Source organism: Mesoplodon bidens, assembly GCF_964165515.1.
Source record: "Mesoplodon bidens genome assembly, chromosome: 2".
Taxonomy (NCBI): Eukaryota; Metazoa; Chordata; class Mammalia; order Artiodactyla; family Ziphiidae; genus Mesoplodon; species Mesoplodon bidens.
The window spans coordinates 71,956,206-71,976,583 of NC_138177.1; the positions used below are offsets into that span (position 1 = coordinate 71,956,206).

The window sequence follows — 20,378 nt, forward strand, 5'->3', positions numbered from 1 at the left end:
GTACGTGGCTGAGGTTAAGCAGAGAGGGGGAGGGTCCCAGAGAGCCCCAATAACCCCCTCCCAGAACGACATCATCCCAAGAATTGGCAAGAGACACAGCCCAGGGATAATAAATATAATTGCTATGGCGGAACCCTGCCTAGAGAAGCAGGAACATCCTCCGCTCTCAGACCCCACCTGTCCCCTCCCGCATGCTGAGGGTGAGTTAGATGCTTTGAGATCACCCTGGGGCTGCTGGGAGCCATGGGGGTCGCTGAGGGCAGGCTGCAGTATTCCGGCTACCCAGCCCCAGCCCCTGGGCCAGCCTCCTAGCCCAGGACATCCAGGTAGACAGGAGGCGCCTGGGCAAGGGCTTGCAGCCGGGTGTGCACATCCTTGATGCTGTGGCGTTGTTGGGGCTCCCGCTGCCAGCAGCCTCGCATAATGGCGTAGACCTCCGGTGGGCAGGCACGCGGCCGCTCCAGCTCACGTCCCTGCGTGATGCACTCGATCGCCTGGGGCCACCAGAGGGAGAGAGAAGAGGGCACACTGGGCTGGGGGCAGGAGAGTGAGGCCAGACCCAGCACTGCCTCTGCCTCATTGAAGCTCCCAAGGCAGGTCATACGATATGTCTGGGCCTCGTGATAATCTGAAAGGATGCAGTGAATCCCGAGATTCCTTTCTACTCTGACACTGAGCAGTGGAAGGATTAAAGTTAGAGAGACCCTGGGAGGGTTGGGCTGGGGTAGAATTGTATCCCGAAGGGCTGGAATCAGACCCTAGGAAGACTTGCCAGGTGGGCTAAGGAAGGGGAGGGGCCAAGGCATTTGCCAAATCCATCAGTTTAGTGTTGAGGGCTGCATGGATGAAGGGAAGGGTTCTCCATCTCTCGGCTCCAGAGGGCAAAAAGAAAACAGAGCAGGGTTGCAGGTAAAGGCCTTGAAAAGTGGCTGGCTTGCATTTTAAGGTGGAGGGCAACCCCACTTTTCTTCTCTTCTGTAGGTGCCACTCTGTGGGGACCTAGCTGCTCTTAAAAGAAAACTGCAGCAGGAAAGATCAAAGTTAAACTACAGGAAGGACTGCAAGAGCAGCTAAGGGATCCAAAGAAGGAGAGACTGTGGCAGGGAGATGCTTGAAGGGCCTGGAGTCTCTTCCCCCCTTCTTCCCTCCCTCACCATTAGAGGGCTTGGGTTATGGGCGGCACTAATTCCATTCCTTCTCTCACTGCTTGAGAAAATTAAAATCTATAACCCTCTCTCCCACGCCACCAGCCTTCAGGGAGCAGACTGCATTAGGAGGAGAAATGGAAACTGACAGCTGCGAGCCAAGGAGGGGGTGGGGGGAGCTGCTCTGGGAGAGGGAACACCTGTGTCCAGCCAGGAGCGCAAGGGGAGGTGTAGAACCATCCTTCTTACAGTCTAACCTCCAGCTTTCCTGCTGCAGCATCAGGCCCTCTCGTGCTGTGTTCCTCTTTCCATGCCTCTCCCTTTCACCCTGATGATGCCTACTAGGTCTATAAAATGCAGCTAGGGATGGAGGTCTGGGCTCCATTTATAAGTGCTTTGAGGTTCCCCCAGGAGCCAGTTAGAATAGGAGAAGGAAGAATGTGAGAAAAGAACAGGGTTGGGGTGGAGAGAGCAGTGTTAGCAGTGTCATGCTGGATGGGTGCCCGGCCTGCCGGCAGTGGGATGAGGGGCAGAAGGGGACAGAATTTCCTGAAAAAGCGACCCGAAGGAGCGGGGAAAGGGTGGCCGGCAGGGAATGACCCATGGAGCGGGGCTGACCTCTGTGTTGGAGAGCTGGTACCAGGGTTGCTTGCCGTAGGTGAAGATCTCCCAGAGCACCACGCCGAAGCTCCACACGTCGCTCTCGGTGGTGAACTTGCGGTAGAGGATGCTCTCAGGTGGCATCCAGCGGATAGGCAGCATGGTGCGGCCTCCCACCTGCCGGCGTGCGGGCGCTGCGTCACTTCCTGCGGGCGCCCACCGCGGACAGCCTCTCCTGACGCGGACCCGCCCCCAGTCCCATCATTAAAAATAAATAGAAGTGGCTCACCCGCCCAGGGCTAAAAGGGAAAAACCGATGGTGCCGTTTCCCTCCGTGATAGTGGAGACAGACCCTCCTGCACTGGGGGCCGAGGGGGTAGGAGGAGGGTTAAAAATCAGAGCTAGAGAGTCTCAGACACCACACTGCCTGAGGAAGAGGAAGGCATGCCCAGCAAGGGCAGGCACCAGAGGGGGACTCGGCATTAGCGTGTCTACAGTTTGGATGCTGTGGGAGGGGTCGGGGTGAAAGACTTACGCGGTAATAGTCGGTGCTGTAGATATCCCTGCTCATGCCGAAATCGCCGATCTTGACCACTAGTCCCTGACCCACCAGACAGTTGCGCGTGGCCAGGTCCCGATGCACGAAGTGCAGACCCGCCAGATACACCATCCCCGCGGCAACCTGGCTAGCCACGGCCAGCAGCTGCCCCAGGCCCAGAGGCCCTGGAGCCACGTCCTCCCCGCCAGCCAACAGCTTGGCATCAGGCCCGTGGGACCTTCGAGAAAGAGTGAGGGAGAAGGATAGGCTGGGAGGAGAGAACCCCCAGGAGCCTGAGAGAAGGGAGCCCAGGGAGCTGGGGGTTGGGGGGTAGGGGAAGGGACTTAGGGAATGGAGGAAGGAAAGAACAGGGGAGGCAGCTGTCTGGAGGGACCGGGATGGGGGCCGGCTGGTGTGCCCCACCTCTAGAGCTTCCACTGGTGCCCACACTTTCCACATTAATGCCTTCTTCTCAGGCAGCCCCCTTGAACTCCAAGCCCACTGGAGCTGCCCACTGGCCCCTACATCTCTTGCCCGGGTACACCTCCGACTCAGCTCTTGCGAAGATGCTCAGCATCGTCCCCCAGGCCTGCCCCTGCCTCAATGAAGGGAACATCCCCCACCCAGGCTGTGAGCCTGAAATCTGGTAGTCCTTGATTCCTGCCTCTCTCACCTTTGCCCTCGGTATCCAGCCTTCCTTCCAAAGGTTTCCAGGATGCCCTCCTCCTCCCCACAGCCATCCCTCTAGACCAGTCCCTGATCATTCATCTCCATTCTCCAAATATTCCTTCTTCTGAAGCTGTCTGAGCTGATGGTTTTGTCAGTACTGCCCTTTCCTACTGGCCAACTTTCTCCTCAACAATTTATTTCTTCACTTATTCCAGGTAACATCTCCAATGTGCCAAGCACCAGAGCTACAGTGGAGGGTAGTATGCAGATAAACAGGTTACAGCAGTACAGTGTGGGGGGCACCTGATGGGCTCTCAGGGTAGGGATGGAAGAAGTCAGGGAAGGCTTCCTGGAAGAAGAGACATCTAAACTGATACTCAAGCCCTTGGGAAGGGAGGTGGGTAAGCCACTTGAAGGGGTCGGGGATAGGGGTGGGTGAAGGGGCTGGGAAGGAGACCCAGTGTACCAGGCAGAGGTAGAGGCCCAGAGGCGAGGAGAAATAGAAATAGGCCCCTCCTAGGGGAAGTCTTCCAGACTCATCTAGGAGATCTCATGTTTCCCTCCTTTGGTTTCCCCGTGCTCTGTCCACTATATAAAGCTGCTTTTCTTCCATCCTGGACCCCAGATGGATCCTGGCTTGCATCCGGTCCCTAGCACAGAGCCCACACCGCATCTGGTGAGTAAGGGGAAGGGCTCCTCTTTGGCCTCCTCTTGACTTGGGTTCCTCTGAGCCAATTCACCTCCACATTTAACCTCAGGTCTGCCCTCACCTCCTTCCCGCTCCACATCCTCCACAGGCTCCTCCCCATGCTCAAGATAAGCTCATACTCTGGGGTCTCTCCCAGCTGAATTTTGCGACCTGGCTACATGAATGACCTGTCACTCCCAAAGGAATGTTTGGAGACCAAATCACTACCATCAGCTGTACAAACACACTCATCCAGAACCACAGTCCCCCGTTGTCCCTCTTACTGGTAGGGAAACTGAGGCCAGAGAGGAAATCTACTTGGCAAAGTAGTCTCAGATAATAAGTCACAGTTGATTCCAAATCCTGGCCCTTTCCCTGCCTTCACACTGCCCCAAACTCACAGGGGGTCCACCTCATCAGAGGAGGACTCGACGAAGGGAATAAGTGACCATCACAGTCAGGGGTTGAGAGCAGGGCTCCGCCTGGGGTCACATCTCCCTGGACCATTTGTTACCTGTGTGCCCTTGAGCAAGTCACTTAACCTCTCTAAGCCTCATCTGAGAAATGGGTACATTTCTTGAAGTTATTAAAATTATCAGTACAAATTAGTTAACATATCAGAGTTGTTCTGTCCAAAGCCAAAGAAATGAATTTTTGGTAACTTTCTTCAAGTATAAATTGCCATATATGCTAGGAGACTATGAAAAATAAATATACATTTATATTATTATACAGACATATATGTATAAGCACAGACAGTCATAATTAGAATGAATTATAAAATATAGAGCATAGTGCCTGGAGCGTGGAAAGTGCCTGATAAATGTCTGTTATTGCTGTTATCATAGTTATCAAAACGGCCACCTCCTACAGGCCTGGCTTCTGTGTGCCACACGCAAGTGCACACACTCTCTGCAAAGCCCACCCATCCTGAAGATTCAGCTCGTGACTTCTGCTAAGGCAACCTCCCTGACATTGCCGCTCTGTCCTCCGCATGGAGTCTCCTCACATTCACACATTTGCCTCACATTTGCCTTGTGGACAGGGCCTTCCTGCTCCTTCTTGGTGTCCCACCCCCTGCAGTTCAGCAGACAAGCAGGGATGTGCTTGTAGGGAAGGGACGACGGGCCAGGGGCCAGCGCCAGGGCCAGGCCCTCATACCGGAGGAAGCGGTTGAGGTCACCGTGCCTCATGTACTCAAAGACCATGAGCAGCGGGCGGCCCTCGGTGCAGACGCCAAAGAAGCACACGATGTGCTGGTGCTGCAGCATGGTGAGCAGCTCGGCCTCCCGCTGGAAGTCCTGCCTGGCGCTCTCAGACACCTCCTTCAGCGCCTGGATGGCAGGGGCAGGGACAGGCCCGGGTGAGGGCCCAGCCTTGACCTCCCCACGTCCAAGGTGACCCATCCACCCCCAAGTCATGAACCATGCCAGACCTCAGCCTCCCACCCACCAGCCTGAGCACCCCATCCTGGAAAGATGGTGCTCTGGGAGGGGGGCCCGGGCCGGCAATATCACATGGCCAAGGTCTTACCTTGACGGCCACTAACATCTTGTCCTGCTCAGGCAGCAGGTTGTGGCACTCAGCTAGGAAGACCTTCCCAAAGGCGCCCTCGCCCAGCTCCCACTTGAGCACGATATCTCTGCGCTTGATGTGACGAACACCTGTCGGGGGGCTTGCAGGGTCAGACAAGAGCCCCAGTCTTGGGAAGGATGGGACAGGGCCAAGGACAGGACTGTCCAGCAGGGCTGTGCTCTGCACAGGGTGTGCCAGGCAAAGGGAAGGATGGACACTGAAAGTGAGCCTTCACACCTTCACCAAGCCCCATGACATGATGTGGACATGGGTGGCAGCGGGGTGGGAGGGAAGGCTTGTTCAGGCCTGGGGTGGGCAAAGGCAATGACACACAGGGGCTCCTACACATGCACACACACATGTACAAACACACACACACACACACAGGCTCGCCCGCACCCTTGACCCAGCCCCTCACAGGCATCACTGAAGTACTGTGGGTTCTCAATGATGTGGCCTTGGAGCCCAGAGCTTTTGCCCTCGCTGGGAGACAAGGAGCTGCCACCCAATGTCATGAAATGCAGGGACATGGCCAGTCCATCCTCTGGAGCCAGCACGGTGGGGCCTGGGGAGGAGACACAGTCACATGGAAGGGTCACAGCCCAGGCACACACTCTAGCTCCTGTCAGGCTGCGGGTGTCATAACTTGCACGGGAGGAACGGAAGAGCTAGGAAGCAAGACAGCAGGCAGGAGGAAGGGGAGGCACTAAGGCCATTCTCTGTCTGGCTCCTGTCCAACCCCAGGCCCCGTGGGCCACCAGAGAACCCCCCACTGCCCCCCCGCAGAGCCCAGACCTCCCAGACCCACTTAGTGTTTGACTACAATCCAGCCACCAATTAGCAGATGCTACCTCTGAAACTACCCCAGCTCCAGCACCGACACACTCATATTCACAAGCCCCATAGCCAGTCCTCGTATACCCCAAACACACACTCTGTAGAACTCCACGTGTGCACAGGCCCTCACACAGTGGACAGAGTGGGGAAGACCCAGCAGGAAACAAAGCCAGATGGACAGACTGACAGACAGCCATTCTGCAGCTCCCCAACTCACGGTTGATCCCAAACTTGTTCCTCCGTCCACATTTGTTGAGCACAAGAAATGTCGTAGAAAGGAAGAGGCAGGCAAAAACAGCCAGACCCACGGCCATGGAGACCTGAGGGTGTGGGGTGGTCAGATTTGGGGGTTGTCTGCACTCTCAGAGCTCCCCCATAGCAAACTGTTTCTCCATCCTGCATAGATGCCCAGAGCCAGGCCCCCAGACCTGCCTCCTCCTCCCCTGGGGCCCCCAAGTCACGGCTGTGAAGGAGGCTGATTAAGCTCAGGCCAGATTCTACTGATCTCTGTGCTCTGACCAGAAATGACATGCAGATGAGCCTCTAGCCCGGCCTCCTGATCCTAAAGTCCTGGACAAGCTTCCACTTCCCACGCTCACCCCAAAAGGTGTTTCATCCTTCTCCACTGGGTCTCCGGATGTGCTGTTGCTGTCTATGGGGACACAGGGCAGGAAGGATAGGCTTTGGCACACACTGTCTCCTCTACCGACTCCCCACCCTGGCCCCAGCTGACCCCCCAAGGATCAGGTTAACTGTACCCCCTGCCCCAGCCGCAGCTCCAGGGACCAGACAGAACCTGCCCTCCAGCCTGGGCTACTCACCCACTGGCGAGAAGGAGACTGCAGCAGGAGGGAGGAGAGAAAGCAATCAGATGGGGAAAAGAGCAGCGCGTCCCCTTCCCCCTCTGGGACTCATCCCTTCTTGGGTGGGGCTGGGATGGGGAGGTGGAGCTGCTGGACCTCAAGGGAGAAGATGCACTTGGCCCTTTTCCAGCTGGGCCAGGGATGCCCTGGTGCGTGGCTCTCTCTTCAGCCAGCCCAAGTGAATGGAAGAGCTCAGGGGTTCAGGACTCCTGGAGTTTGGGGGAGGCAGGGGCAAAGGAGGACAGCACAGAGCTGGACACCAGAACCCCAGGCTCCTTTCTGTCCAAGACCAGGCACTCCAACTTCTGAGGTCAGGATCACAGCAGGAAGTGGGCCAGGCATCCCTGGACACCTGGATCTGTACCCAGGTGGAACCCAGGGAGAGGGGGCAGGGTTCAGGGTGGCCCTCACACCGGGGATGGGGTCCTCAGGGTTGAACTCAAAAGGGTTGTCCATGAAGGCGGCCATGACGGAGGCGGCGGCCTGGCCCAAGGGGTTGGTAGCCAGCAGCGTGTAGTTGCCATTGTTGACGTGGGTGGGCTGGTTGAGGCGCAGGCAGCCGTGTCGCACGGTCTCATTGGCTGCCAGCTCCAGGAACTCGGTGAAGATGAAGCTGGTCTCGTTGAGCACAGAGCCATTGAAGAGCCAGCGCAGAGAGGGCGTGGGCTGCCCGTCCACTGAGAAGGGGATGCACCAGTGGTGCTGCTCCACTGCTGGTTGCAGGTGCACACTGGCGGGGACTGTGGGCCAGAGAGGGGGACAGAGAGAGTCTGGAAGCAGCTACAGACCTGACCAATCCTAGGTGGGGGTGGGAGTGTATAGCTGGAAATCAGGGGGTAGGCCTAAGAGAAACTGGTCAGCAGGCCCTAAGAGATTCATAAGGAGAGACGTTTTGAAGAAAGCTGACAGTAAATCTGAAATAAATCAGGCAGCAGGTATATAAAACCCAAGCTTAAAAAACTTAAGTGGTGGCTTTAAAGAAAATAAGTAACAGTCCTAGAGAAGTAGGGTACCAGCTTATGGAAATTAGACATGGAGTCTTTTGGATGAGGGATCTAGAAAAATTAAGTGTAATCAAGCCTAAAAAGATCAGGAAGGGGGCCTAAACATCAAACAAATATATATTAAAATATATATATATATACAGTTTAAAACCTTTTGAAAAAAGTTATGGGTTTGAAATAGACCCAACCTGAAAGAAGCAAAAGCCCCTCAATAATAGAAAATATATATATACCTACATACACACTCACAACTGATACTGGAATTCCAGCCAGCACTCATGCAATGGAATACTACTCAGCAGTGAACTGAATGAACTAATAGTTACTCCCATTAACGTGGACGAATCTTACAAAAATAATGTTGAGGGACTTCCCTGGTGGTCCAGTGGTAAAGAATCTGCCTTACAATGCAGGCGACGCAGGTTCAATCCCTGCTCAGGGAGCTAAGATTCCATATGCTGCAGGGCAACTAAGCTCATGCACCACAACTACTGAGCGTACCTCAACAAGAGAGCCCACGTGCCACAAACTACAGAGCCCAAGCACTCTGGAGCCTGCGGGCCACAACTAGAAACAGAAAACCCACACACGTCAACGAAAGATCCCTCATACCTCAACAAAGATCCTGTTAAGATCCCGCAACTAAGACCCGACGCAGCCAAAATAAATAAAATAAATAATAAATCTTAAAAAAAAAATGTTGAGCAGAAAAAACTAGACACAAAATAATACGAGGTATGATTCCATTTATATAATGTACAAGAACAGACAAAACTCAACCATATTGATAGAGAAGCATACGTGTGTAAAATTATTATTATTATTTATTTATTTTTTTTTGCAGTATGTGGGCCTCTCACTGCTGTGGCCTCTCCCGTCGTGGAGCACAGGCTCCGGACGCGCAGGCCCAGCAGCCACGGCCCACAGGCCCAGCCGCTCCGCGGCACATGGGATCCTCCTTGACCGGGGCATGAACCCGTGTCCCCTGCATCGGCAGGCAGACTCCCAACCACTGTGCCTCCAGGGAAGCCCTAAAATTATTTTTTAAAGCAAGGAAATGATTATCATAAAAGTCAGGATGGGGTGGAGGAGAAGGATGGGGTTCTGAATGGGGAGAGGAAGAGAGTGTCTTCTGAACTGCTGGTAAGAATAATTGCTGTTTAAGGTGTATACGTTTTATGTACATATCTATGTATGTTATGTTTCACAAGAAGAAAAATTTATATAACATAGAAGATTTTAAATAATTTGTGGCAGACCTAGGGAAGTTAGGCAGTAAGCCTAAAGGGAACTTAGGTGGGGAATTTCTTCTTTTAAAACTAGGATGTAGGGACTTCCCTGGTGGTCCAGTGGTTAAGAATCCGCCTTCCAATGCAGAGGTCACGGGTTCGATCCCTGATGGGGGAACTAAGATCCCCGCATGCTGAGGGGGGCAACTAAACCCGGGCCACAACTAGAGAGAAGCCAGCACGCTGCAATGAAGAGCCCGCCCACCGCAATGAAAGATCCCGAGTGCCGCAACTAAGGCCCAACGCAGCCATTAATTAATTAATCAATCAATAATTAATTAATTAAAATTAAAAAAAATAAAACTAGGATGTAGGGCAAAAGTTCTAAGGAGGAACGGACATGAAGAAATACAGCAGAGCAGTGAGAACGGGCAGGCAGCTGGTGTTGAGGGCTTCAGGTAGCAAGACTTGGGCAGGGGCCAAAAATAAATCTATCTCCAGCCCTCTGGCCTTGACGAGCCCCCAGGACTTCCCTCAAAGGAGGAGGATCAGGTTTTCATGGGAATCTGGAAACAGCTGGGAGGGAGCAGCTGTGGACACACACATCCCACTCCTTTCCTGCAGCCCCCCACGCTCACATGCTCTTTTCAGGGAAGAAGGGATGGGGGTGGGCACAGGGGCAGTCATTGGGACTCACAGGAGACGTTGACCTGGACGGAGACTTCAGCCCGGCCCACGTCATTCTCCGCCCAGCACGTCACGTTCTTCCTATTGAGATCACTGGTGACATTGGCCAGGGTCAGTCCCAAGGACGGCAGACTCCCAGATTGCTGGGTCAGAGAAGAAAGGGGAAAATCAAGAAAAGCTTCAGCTAGCTTGGGATTGGAGGCAGGGCAGCTGGAGCTGATGTCTTTGGGGACCCCCTCTGGCCCAGATGGAAAAGGGAGAAAGGCTGGGAGGGAGGGGAAGGAAAAAGGTGTGGGAGAGAATATAGCAGAGAATGGCCCTCCTTTAGAGCTTGTTTGCAGATTCTCCTGGATCATTTGTTTAATGATCTGAAAAATCTAGAACACAACCAATAACCTCAAAATAGGCACAAAGTACCCCAAGCCATAAAACCACCCATCTAAACAGCTAAATAGATGTCACAAATCCCAAGTACTACATATGCACAACTAATTGGAAAACCAGCTAGGACCTCACCACCTACTCATTCTTGTTTTACACATAGTTCTAAGAAACTCAGTCTCAGCCCAAGGAAGATCAGAAACAAAGAGATGGTGCTGGTAACAGGGCAGCAGTTAGAAGCAACGGTAGAATCATGATGACTACCTTTGGCAGATGGAAAAAGAGAGTGAAGTTAGAGAGAAGCTAAGTGACTTGGTTCTGAATCATCATCAAAAGACTGAATCAGATTCAGATTCTCTTCCTAAGACACCATGGACGTTATACGGCCTTAAGACAATTCTTAATCTTGCTAAACCAAGATTTTCTTATTTTGTAAGCTGAAGAGGTAAACAAAATGATCTTTTGACATTTTAGAAAGCTAGTTTCATAAAATGATGAACATAGATGAAGTAGTGGACAAATCTGATTTATCTGGAAATTTTGTAAATGTGGAATCCCTTGAATAAATACAACGAAAGGTGAAGTTTCTCTGGGCTTCCACTGGAATATGTGAGTTCAAAGATTCCAGAAGAGCTCTGCAGCCTCTTATTCAAGGCCTGGGTTCCAGCCACCCCAAGGGGAAGCCCTGCCCTAAGATTCTCTCAGCTGTCCCATCTCCTCCAAGTCACCCTGGGGTATGGGGTCCCATGAACTCTTCCCTTTGAGCTGCTCTGCCACCCTTCACACTCCTGAGGGGGACCAGCCTCCCCTCCCCTCCACTTAACCCAGTTAGGCTATGGCTTTTCTATAGGAAGTCTCCAGAAAACAGAAGTGGTAGCAAACATGTAAAGCTCCCAAAGAGAAAAGCAAAAACCTGCAGCTTCCCAAAACAGATAGCTTATCAAAGGTCTCTCCACAGATGGTCATGCCCAGCCTCTTGCTTCTGTCTTGTCCCCTTTTCCATTACTCACTCTCAGTGGATTTGATCTCTGGGAGAGGAGAAACCACTCAGTGGCTTGTGGTCCCTCCACCATGTCTGGACCCCCTGCTCAGGGGTCCAGTGGTTCCTCCTTCAATATTGTTCCAGGGGCCACCAGCAATTCTGGGGTTGACTCCACTCCCAAAGCGAGGGCCTCCAAACTGAACACCACACCCCTGCTTTCACTGACCCAGCTCCTTCCAGGGACTGGACCCTCTGTGTCCACCCATGAGGGGCCAGCTTTCAGGGTGGGCACAGTCCAACGTCAGCCCCTGCTGACCTTGTCCATGAGGCCTCCTGAGTCAACTACAGCTACTCTCAGTTGCCCGCCGCCAGCCTGAGGACAAAGGGCAAGACCTGGGAAGATGCCCAAAGACCGATCTGGATAAGAGATATAGAGGCCAGAGAGTGCCCAGAGGCAGGCAGGACATCAGAAGGCCATCATATCTACCTCCTCAGCTGACAGATAAGAAAACCAAAATGCAGGCAGGTTGAGGGATTTTTCCAAAAGTCACTCCAAGAATTAATTAGTGAGAGAGCTGGAACCAGACCTGTGCCTCCTTTATTAATATGCTCATCACACACTCAAGAGGATGTTGCTTCCAGAATCTCCAGAAAATGACCGAAAGGCCCCCAAGAACTGGCCTGGGTGCAGGACCACAAATATTGCACCCTGTCCCTGGTTCTCAGTTTCCTTATCTAGAAAGAAGGTGGATGGGAGAGTTGGTCTGTTGGGTTCCCCTGCTCAGCTCCAACATGTGAGGGCTCTGTGACCCTCTCTCTTGTGGCCAGCACCGTGATCTCAGAGTGGGGACCTAAGTTTTGGCGGATCGGTGGAGCCTGGGGTCCTTGCTGGGCCAGGGCCTGGCCTGAGGGCAAGTGCATGCCTGCGGCTGCCCAGCAGCACAAGCCTTAGTCCCAGGGGTCTAAACCATCTCTGTCCATCCCTCACCCTTTATGTGCTTCTTATTTGTTGTCTCTCTTTCCCTGTCTTTGTCTCCTGTGCTCTGTGCAGGCCTCGAATCAGGAGGGGGGCATGGGGGCACGGGCGGTGGAGGGCTTCTCACCATCACCGTGGCTGACTCCTCCAGCTCCGTGAGGATCCAGCCAGCCTGCTCCAGGCCCTGCCCCTCCACCTGGCACTGCAGCAACACGTCGTCCCCCACGTCCACGGAGGCATTGGGCATCTGGACCTTCAGCGTGGGCACACCTGGTGGCCCAGGATGCCCGAGGGGCGTTAGAGCTGGGAGCAGCCTCCGAGCCCCGCCCAAGGGTGGTGCTCCTTCTCCCACCCTCCTCAGAGACCCTGCCCCTGCCCCCCAACCTTCAGCTTCCCCCAGCTCTTGCCAATGCCCGTTTCCCAGTCCCTCTTCAGGGCTCACCCCCTGAGCCCTGCCCAGTGCCCTCTCCCCAAGCACGGTGCTCTTTCCCAGACCCTCACATCACCTCCAGCACATACCGCAGCTGGTGTTGGACATGAGGGCGAGGGGCCCCTGCCCGGGACACTGTAGCTTCTGTTCCCGCACTCCGCCCAGCCCCTCCTCCTCCCAGCGCTGCAGCCAGAGCAGGGCACAGGTACAGTGCAGGGGGTTCCCCGACAGGACTCTGGTGGGTGTGGGGGACACCAAGAGAGTCAGGGGAATGGCAGATGTGAAGGAAGTACTACAGCAAGAGGGAGTGCAGTTAGACAGCAGGGTGGACTGTCTAGAGGTGAAGGAGTGGGGACACGGGAGAAGTTCCTCTCATGGACCCCCCTCACAAGACACTGCTGAAAGAAATAGAATGCCGAAAGTCAAAGACAGCCAGCTGTGGGCTACGTGGAATTCCCTCACCTGGGCTCCCCAGGGTGAAAAGCCAGGTGAGGGCTCCAAGTAGGGTGACAAGGAGAGAAGGGCACAGCCTTCTGGGGTGACCCAGAGGCCTTAGGCGCCCACCAAACACACGTGGACCACTGCCGTCCCACCCATCCCATGAACACTGTGGGCGGATGTGCCCGTGTGCACAGGCCCCGAGAACCATGCCAGCCCCCAGCCCCCCAAGCACACACACAATCAGTTGTCCAGGCCAGCTCTCCACCCCCCACCCCAAATGTGCCCAGGGCAATCACACGTCAATGGGTGGGCCTGAAGCTTCTGCTTTGATGGGGGGGTTCACAAGCATGCATGTGGACAGCCAAACACGCGGTCCCCAGAGAGAACACCCCCCCCACAAAGTTCCACACAGACACAGCGACACATACCTTCACACAGAGGTTCAAGTGCCCGAGGGCACACACACACACACACACACACACACACACACTTGCTGCTCTTGCCCCTGGAAGTCCCCACACTCACAGTTCCTGTAGGGAGAGGCCCTGGACGGTTTTCCAGGAGAGAGACTCCAGAGCATTGAAGGACAGATCCCTGCGGGAGTTGAGACAGAGCAGACAGACCCTGTGAGCGAGCGACCTCGCTCCGACCAGTGTGAGGGAGGGGAGGATCCAGGAGGAAGCTGACATCTGGCTTCCCCAACCCCAGCCCCGGCAACTACAACTAGCCCGCGAGTCACTGGAGAGGGGGCACCGGCTGGGCTCTCTGAGTCCCGCTCTTCTCCCTGGGACAACAAGGGTTAACCGCACTGAACCCCCTCCCCAGACCCCAGGGAGGCGGGGTGGTCTGAGGGAACAGCCGCTGCCCCTCCCCAAGCCTTGGCCCCAGCTGGCAAAGTGCTGAGGCCCCAGCTGGGGGCAGGGGCTCCATCTGTGCTGCCTGCCCACAGAGCCCAGGACGGGGCCAGAGGAGGAGGGGGAGCACGGGGCCTCCACACTCCCTTGCTGCCTGCCGGACGGATGCCGTGCCGAGGATCTCAGAGTCCTTCCCCGGCTTCCCTCCCCACTCCTCCTTCTTTCCCCTCCTCAGGGACTAAGGAAAGTTGGCTGCAAGGGACCCCAGGCCCCCAGCCCCCTAGCTGTAGAGATGGAGAAAGGGAGTTGGGTGAGGGGCCAGCTCCAGGACTCTGTGCCCTGCACCAGGCTGCCACTCCGGAGACCCTCTGCCTCTGAGGGGCCTGCCCTGACCCCTCCCCTTGCCTAGCTGTCTTTCAGGTTGTGGAGGCTGAGATGGAGAGTGGCCACCACAGGGGGATCCCCAAGAATACCCGCCTTAGCGCCAGACAGAACCGAGTGTGCCTCTGTCCTGCCACTTACACCTGCATGACCTCAGCCCAGAAACTGAACACGTCTGATTCTCAGAATTCTCATCTATAAAATGGAGATGACAGGGCTTCCCTGGTGTCGCAGTGGTTGAGAGTCCGCCTGCCAATGCAGGGGACACGGGTTCGTGCCCTGGTCCGGGAGGATCCCACATGCCGCGGAGCGGCTGGGTCCGTGAGCCATGGCCGCTGAGCCTGAGCATCCGGAGCCTGTGCTCCGCAGCGGGAGAGGCCACAACAGTGAGAGGCCCGCTACCACAAAAAAAAAAAAAAAAAAAAAAAATTGAGATGACACTACCTTTCTCACCAGGTTGATTGTGAAGATCCACTGACCTAAGTATCGTGAGGTGTCACTGAGTACGCATTTTTAACTGAAGCCCTAGTACACAGTCAGTGAGGGTAACATCACCTCATTTTGTCTGTCATTGTTGCTAAGTCATGGACGCACAGAGAGTTTAGAGTACCCAGCACAACTCTGAACGGCAGGTTCCCACCACACTTCCCATCTCTCCACCTGCCAGTGGTGAGGGGAGGAGCTGAACTCCTACCCTCAGAGGGGCTGCCAGGGACTCCAAGGGTCTCTCCTTTGGAGGTGTCTCCTGCCCACCCTTGCCCCTCCCCCTCCTCTACGGAAGGGGTGGCTGTGACTCCCAGGGGAGTACACCTGAGTGGCAGATCTGATCCCCCAGCTCCCAGGCTATCCCAGGGGCCAGGGAGCAGGTGGGAGATAGAGTCCCGGCCAGAACCCAGGGCCCTGTTCCCGATCCTTGCTCCCTTTGGACTGCTGTATATCTGAGCCCTGGGAATAAAACTGAGGCAGGCACCTATGAGAAGTGTCCCTGTAGCATGAAGCATGGAAGTGAGACAGCAAGAAGGACCTTCCAGCTAGCAGGGGTGGGAGCTGAGGGTACCGCCATCCCTGAAGTGGATGAGAAGAAGGCCCCAGGAGAACGGGTGGAATGACTTCCCTGGCCAGGCTGGGGCCTTCCTCAGAACAGTTCCCTGGGGAGGGCCAAGCCCATCAGCCACCCAAGCCTAGGTGTCTTCTCACCCCCCTCTGCCCAGCCCTGGCCACTCACAGGCGACGGAGACGAGGAGTGAAATGGAAGGCATCTGGCGCCACGAAACGGAGACCACTCTTCACGATGGTGCTGGGGAGGGTGCAGCAGGATCAACACCAAGAGTCGTAGCCCCCCTGGGTCACACTCTCTGCCCATGCCAGCCCTCCGGTCCCCCGTGCTGAGCCCTGGACCCCTCCCCACCCTCCTCAAAGCTTTCTCAGCCACCCTGGACCCCTGAGACCACTGAGCTCACTGAGCAGCCAGCCCCTCCATCCTCAGCCTCTCAGGTCCTCCCACGCCCCTCCCAGGCCCCTTGAGCCCTCCCTGACCCTCTGGTCCCCCAGGCCCTGTGTGGAGCCCCTCACAGGTTTCTCAGCTCCCCCAGGCCCCTCAGGTCACTGAGCTTCAGCTGCCACAGATGCTGCTGGTTCTCGATGTAGCTGTGGGGAGAGGGGATGGGAGTCACAGGGGCCCAGGCCCACACTCGAGTTCCCACACCCACCCACCTCCCTCCCTCCCAATCACATGCACGTGTGCACACATGCACCCGGTCACACAAAAACCTGTTTACACGCGTACACATGCACAGGCATGCCCACACACATGCATCCTCATATGCATGGAGATCCACCACCTCACACAGCCATACCGTCCCATGCATGCATCCCCACACCACCACACATGCACACTCTCACACACTCAAGCATGCACACACACAGATGTGTAAACATATGCACAGAGACACATCTCCTCACACACGTCCACACATGCATGCGTGAACCCCCAGGTGTGCCCATGTGCATGCTCACGCTCTCCTATGGGGACAAACATAGCTGCACAACTCTCATGCGCACACACACACACACATGTGAGAATGTGTGGGCATACTCACACTCATAAACACACACAAGTCCATTTGCAGCTTGGCGTTCTGCTTTTAAACACAGAGCCTCTCCTGCACACGCTCAACAATAGGGGGTCGCGCTGAAACGCTCGCTTCCACAAAGGGCCTACGCTCATCCCTGCCACTGCCCCACCCAGCACAAAGGAAGCCCTGTGGCCATGTAAATATGCGCTCCCAAACACACCGCTCAGGGGCCACCGTCTGGGCTCACCCATACTGCTGTGCACGCGCACACGCGCAGACACACACGCACACACCCCACCTTCTCCCCCTCATAGCTGGTCCCTCCCCACATTCAAGAAGCAACCCCTCCATCGCCCCCCCATCTTTCAGCAAAGCGAGTGACAGGCATAGAGGCTGTCAGTCAGGGACCCCTTGAGCCCCTCCCTGCCCCAGGAGGGACCCAGGGAGGAGGAGAGGGGCAATGAGAGGAGGGAGTCAGAGTTGGGGACAGTGGAGAGGCACCGAGTGGCTGTGTTTCACAGTGAGAGGGCAATGGGAAGGCGGAGGGTGGGGAGCAGGGTGCAGAAAAACAAAGAGATAGCAAAACAGGGACACCTAGGAGGAAGGACTGACAGGAGGAGACTGGCAGCGAGACAGAGACAGACAGACAAGGAGAGAGACAGATAAGAAAAGGGAGACAGAGGGACAGAGAGCACAGAGAGCCAGAGAAAGCAAGATGGGAAGAAGAGAAAGAAAGAAGTAAAAGCAGACATGCAGGGGTGGGGGATTTCTGACGCCCCAGGCCCTGTCCAGCTTCTGGATCTGGCACGCCAGGGAGTTCCTGAGAAGTCAGCTGCCCTGCAGTGGCACGTCAGGCCTGCCTCCCCCACACACAGGGGCCCCTGACTCACTGCCTGTTCTCAGAACTCTCCCCCTCTACCATGTACTTTCCTCAATTGTGGGAACCAGGACCAGGCTGAATGACCCCTCCCCGCCAGCCCTTCCCAGACTTGGCCCCTGCAGGACAGCCAGGCATCAGGTCCTCAGTCCCCTGAGGTCTCGGGAGTACAACTCCAGTGACTCTGAGAGAGAGTAGGTCCCTGTCCTGCCAACCCCCCACCAGCCCCTGCCCAAAGGACCTAGAGCTATAGGGACCCCGGGAGGGGGTGAGAACGTAGTGTGGCTGGGTGTGTGCAAACTGTCAGGCAGCGTGCTCAAAGCTGCCTCATTCGTTTGGATTCATAATCAATCTGTCTATTCGAGTCCATTATCTCCTCGTTAGCTCTGCCGGGTGAGGAAGGAGGAGGGGACCTTGCAGGTGGAGGCAGGGGTTAGACTGCCACCCCACCCAGAGGGACAGCTCAGCTCACCACCCTGCATGCCTCCCACCCCCACAGCCCCAACCTGTCCACACTTCCCACCCCCCACTCCCCCAGCTGGACCTACTAGGGGCTTGGAAGGGAATCAGAAAAAGAGAGCGCTGATGGGGAGCATTCAGGAGCCTGGGCCCTGCTTTGAAGGCCCAGAGTGATGAATGGACGGGACTGGGGGTGGCAGTCTGGACCTCAGGCCCCCTTCCATCATGCAGAAACCTAGGTCCAGACCAAGACAAGGCCATCTTGCCTCCTCATCTCCCTAGGGCCATTAGGGAGAGAGATCAAGTACCTTCCTGTTAATTACCACAAGATACCCAAGTAACTCAGTGCAGATTATCACAGGCTGCTCAAGTCACTTCCAGACATCGATGGCCCCTGCCTCAGATACCTTCCAGCCTGTCACACAGGCCACAGGAGGAGAATATTCTAGCAGTTCCTTTCTTCTTCTAGAAGTCTTGCTGGCCCCGCCAGCCACATAGAATACTCAAGTATTTTCCAGCCACCACCATGCGATACTTGAGTACCTCTAGGCCAGTAAGTACAGAATACTCCCATAGGTTTCACCCACTGCTAAAAAGTACTTGAGTATTTTGTAACCAATTACTGCAGGATGTCAGAGTACTGCAAATGCTGGAGATTCCTCTTAGTTTCCGGTCCCGAAGGGAGGAGAGTCTCTCAGCAAGGCCCCTGACTCCCTGCCCAAAGTAGGGAGACAAGGGTGGTGAGGGAGATGGGGTGGGGAGAGGGAAGCCAGGTGGGGCTCTCATTTCCCACATCCAAATAAAGAGGTGGTGTGGACAAGAGATGGTGGAAGCGGGAAGAAGAGAGCTCAACAACCAAGCTATGGCTCCTCAGCGCCTCCCACCTATTCCAGTTCAATTCCCAATTCCAGAGAGAATTGGTGTTGCCTGGTCATGACAAGGAAGGGGGAGGGGCTGATTTCTCCCTGGAAAGGGGAAATGGTGAGGCTGCCAAACTGGGGGGCGGGGGGATGTCTCTGCAGATAACCACCCCCTGCATAGGGCAGAGGGTGGACTCCTGGCTGAGCTCCAGAAAGCGGTTTCTAGAAGGCTGGGCTCTCTCAGATTTGGTCCACAGAGAGCCCCCTTTCCTCTCCTCGAAGCTGGCACCGCAGCTGCCCTGAGCCCAACTTCCAGGCAGTAACTGCGGAGGCTGCCAGGGCAGCGGAGGAAAGCCGAGGCACAGCCGCGGGCTGCACGGTATCAGCCTCCCGCCGCGCCCGCCCCACCTGATCCAGCAAGCAAGCGGCGAGCCCGTGCCCACGGGGCACTGCTATACCCGCCTGTCCCTGCGCCCCCTCGCCCGTCAGACACTCACAGCTCCGTCAGGTTCTCGGCGCCTGGCAGGTGGCGGAGGCTATCCAGGGCCCCAGGCCGGGTGCAGCGCAGCCCCGAAGGGCCGTGGGGGCAGCAGACATCGGGGCAGGGTGCAGCGCCCGCAGATGCCAGCATCAGCCAGGCCAGCAGGCTGCCCGGCCCCGTAGCCCGGCAGTGCCCGCCGAGTTGCCCGCGCCGTCCGCCTCGCAGCATCGCGGCGGCGCCCGCCTCGCCCCGGCCGGGCAGCCGTCTGTGCGCTTCCAGCGGCGGCTGCCTGGCTTCCCGCGACATGTGCGCTGGGCAGTGTTAAAGACCCAGCCGCCAGGAAAGGGCGGAGCCAGCGGCCCCCGCCCGGCCTCGCTCCGCCCCCTCTGACTCCAACCCCTCCCCCTCCTCTTCTAAGTCCCCAACTCTGCCCCCACCCTGGCAGCCTACTCCCCCAAGATCCCCCCAGCTCCAGGAGACGCGGAAGGGCAGCCGCAGAACTCCTCGGAGGTGTCTGCTGGGAGTAGGGGAACTGGGAAGTTGATACATTATTTCTTCCAGCCTAAAGAAGCTATATTTAGGGGGGAGGGGAGATGACTGAGCTTTGGGAAAGCTTGCCGTCCAGGTCATCCTAGCCAGCTCCCGGCCTCAGATCTCACTCCGCACGGGACGCGTGCCTGAGGGACTGTGCATGTCACTTGGGATAAATTAGGGGAAACACTCTCTAAAGCCTAGAAAGGAATGGGAAGGTATCCCCAAGTGACCAAACGCAAGACCTGGGGAAGGAAAACAGAAGAGACAGAAAGGGAAGGTGTTGCCCCCAAACAGCCGGAGAATGGAGACCCGGGAGCCGAGACGCCGATTTCCAGGAGAGGCCACAGGGTGGCGCTGGAAGCCCGCGCGCAAAGGTGTGAGCTCCGCCGAGGTTGGGTGGGTGGGGGCGCAGTCTGCAGCCCCCACTGCGCGGCGCCTGGCGACCCAGCATCAGCCACTGACCCGAGCCAGCCGGCACTGGCCCCCAGGCTGGGCAGGGCCAAGCTGGGCTGGGCTGGCATCGATCGCCGTTCTGACAAGAGCATCGATTTCTGCGCGGAGAAATTAATAGCTCTCTTAGCTCCTCGGACGCGGGAGCCGCCCGCGGGCGGAGCTGGGGACCCGTCGGTCCAAGGAGGCCGCGCACCCGGAAAGCTCCGGGTCCCCAGCAGCAGTCAGAGGACAGGCCCCAGCCCCTTCACCCCGCGGGCCTCAAGCCGGGGAAAGGGGAAGGAAGAGGGGTTCTGGAGGAGGGACTTTTGGAGAAGGGTAGGGCAGACAAGGGCCCAAGGAACCCGCAAAGGAAGCCTTCC

The 20,378-nt window shown here is 56.3% G+C and overlaps 1 protein-coding gene across 2 annotated transcripts; it reads right to left on the bottom strand.

Annotated features, from left to right (window-relative positions):
- Positions 1-308: 308 nt before the first annotated feature.
- NTRK1 (neurotrophic receptor tyrosine kinase 1) lies at positions 309-19,275 on the bottom strand (the record flags this gene model as incomplete). Of its 2 annotated transcripts, XM_081224541.1 has the most annotated exons (17): positions 309-494; positions 1,764-1,922; positions 2,281-2,521; positions 4,802-4,974; positions 5,174-5,304; positions 5,634-5,780; positions 6,270-6,372; positions 6,652-6,704; positions 6,874-6,891; positions 7,329-7,655; positions 9,846-9,978; positions 12,302-12,444; positions 12,694-12,839; positions 13,571-13,639; positions 15,506-15,577; positions 15,853-15,927; positions 19,049-19,275. In XM_081224541.1, 17 exons carry the CDS (start codon positions 19,258-19,260, stop codon positions 309-311), a joined length of 2,388 nt encoding a protein of 795 aa, XP_081080667.1. The 2 variants fall into 2 exon arrangements, with proteins under 2 accessions (XP_081080667.1, XP_081080668.1); XM_081224542.1 differs by lacking the exon at positions 6,874-6,891 and having other exon boundaries at positions 19,049-19,260.
- Positions 19,276-20,378: the final 1,103 nt, after the last annotated feature.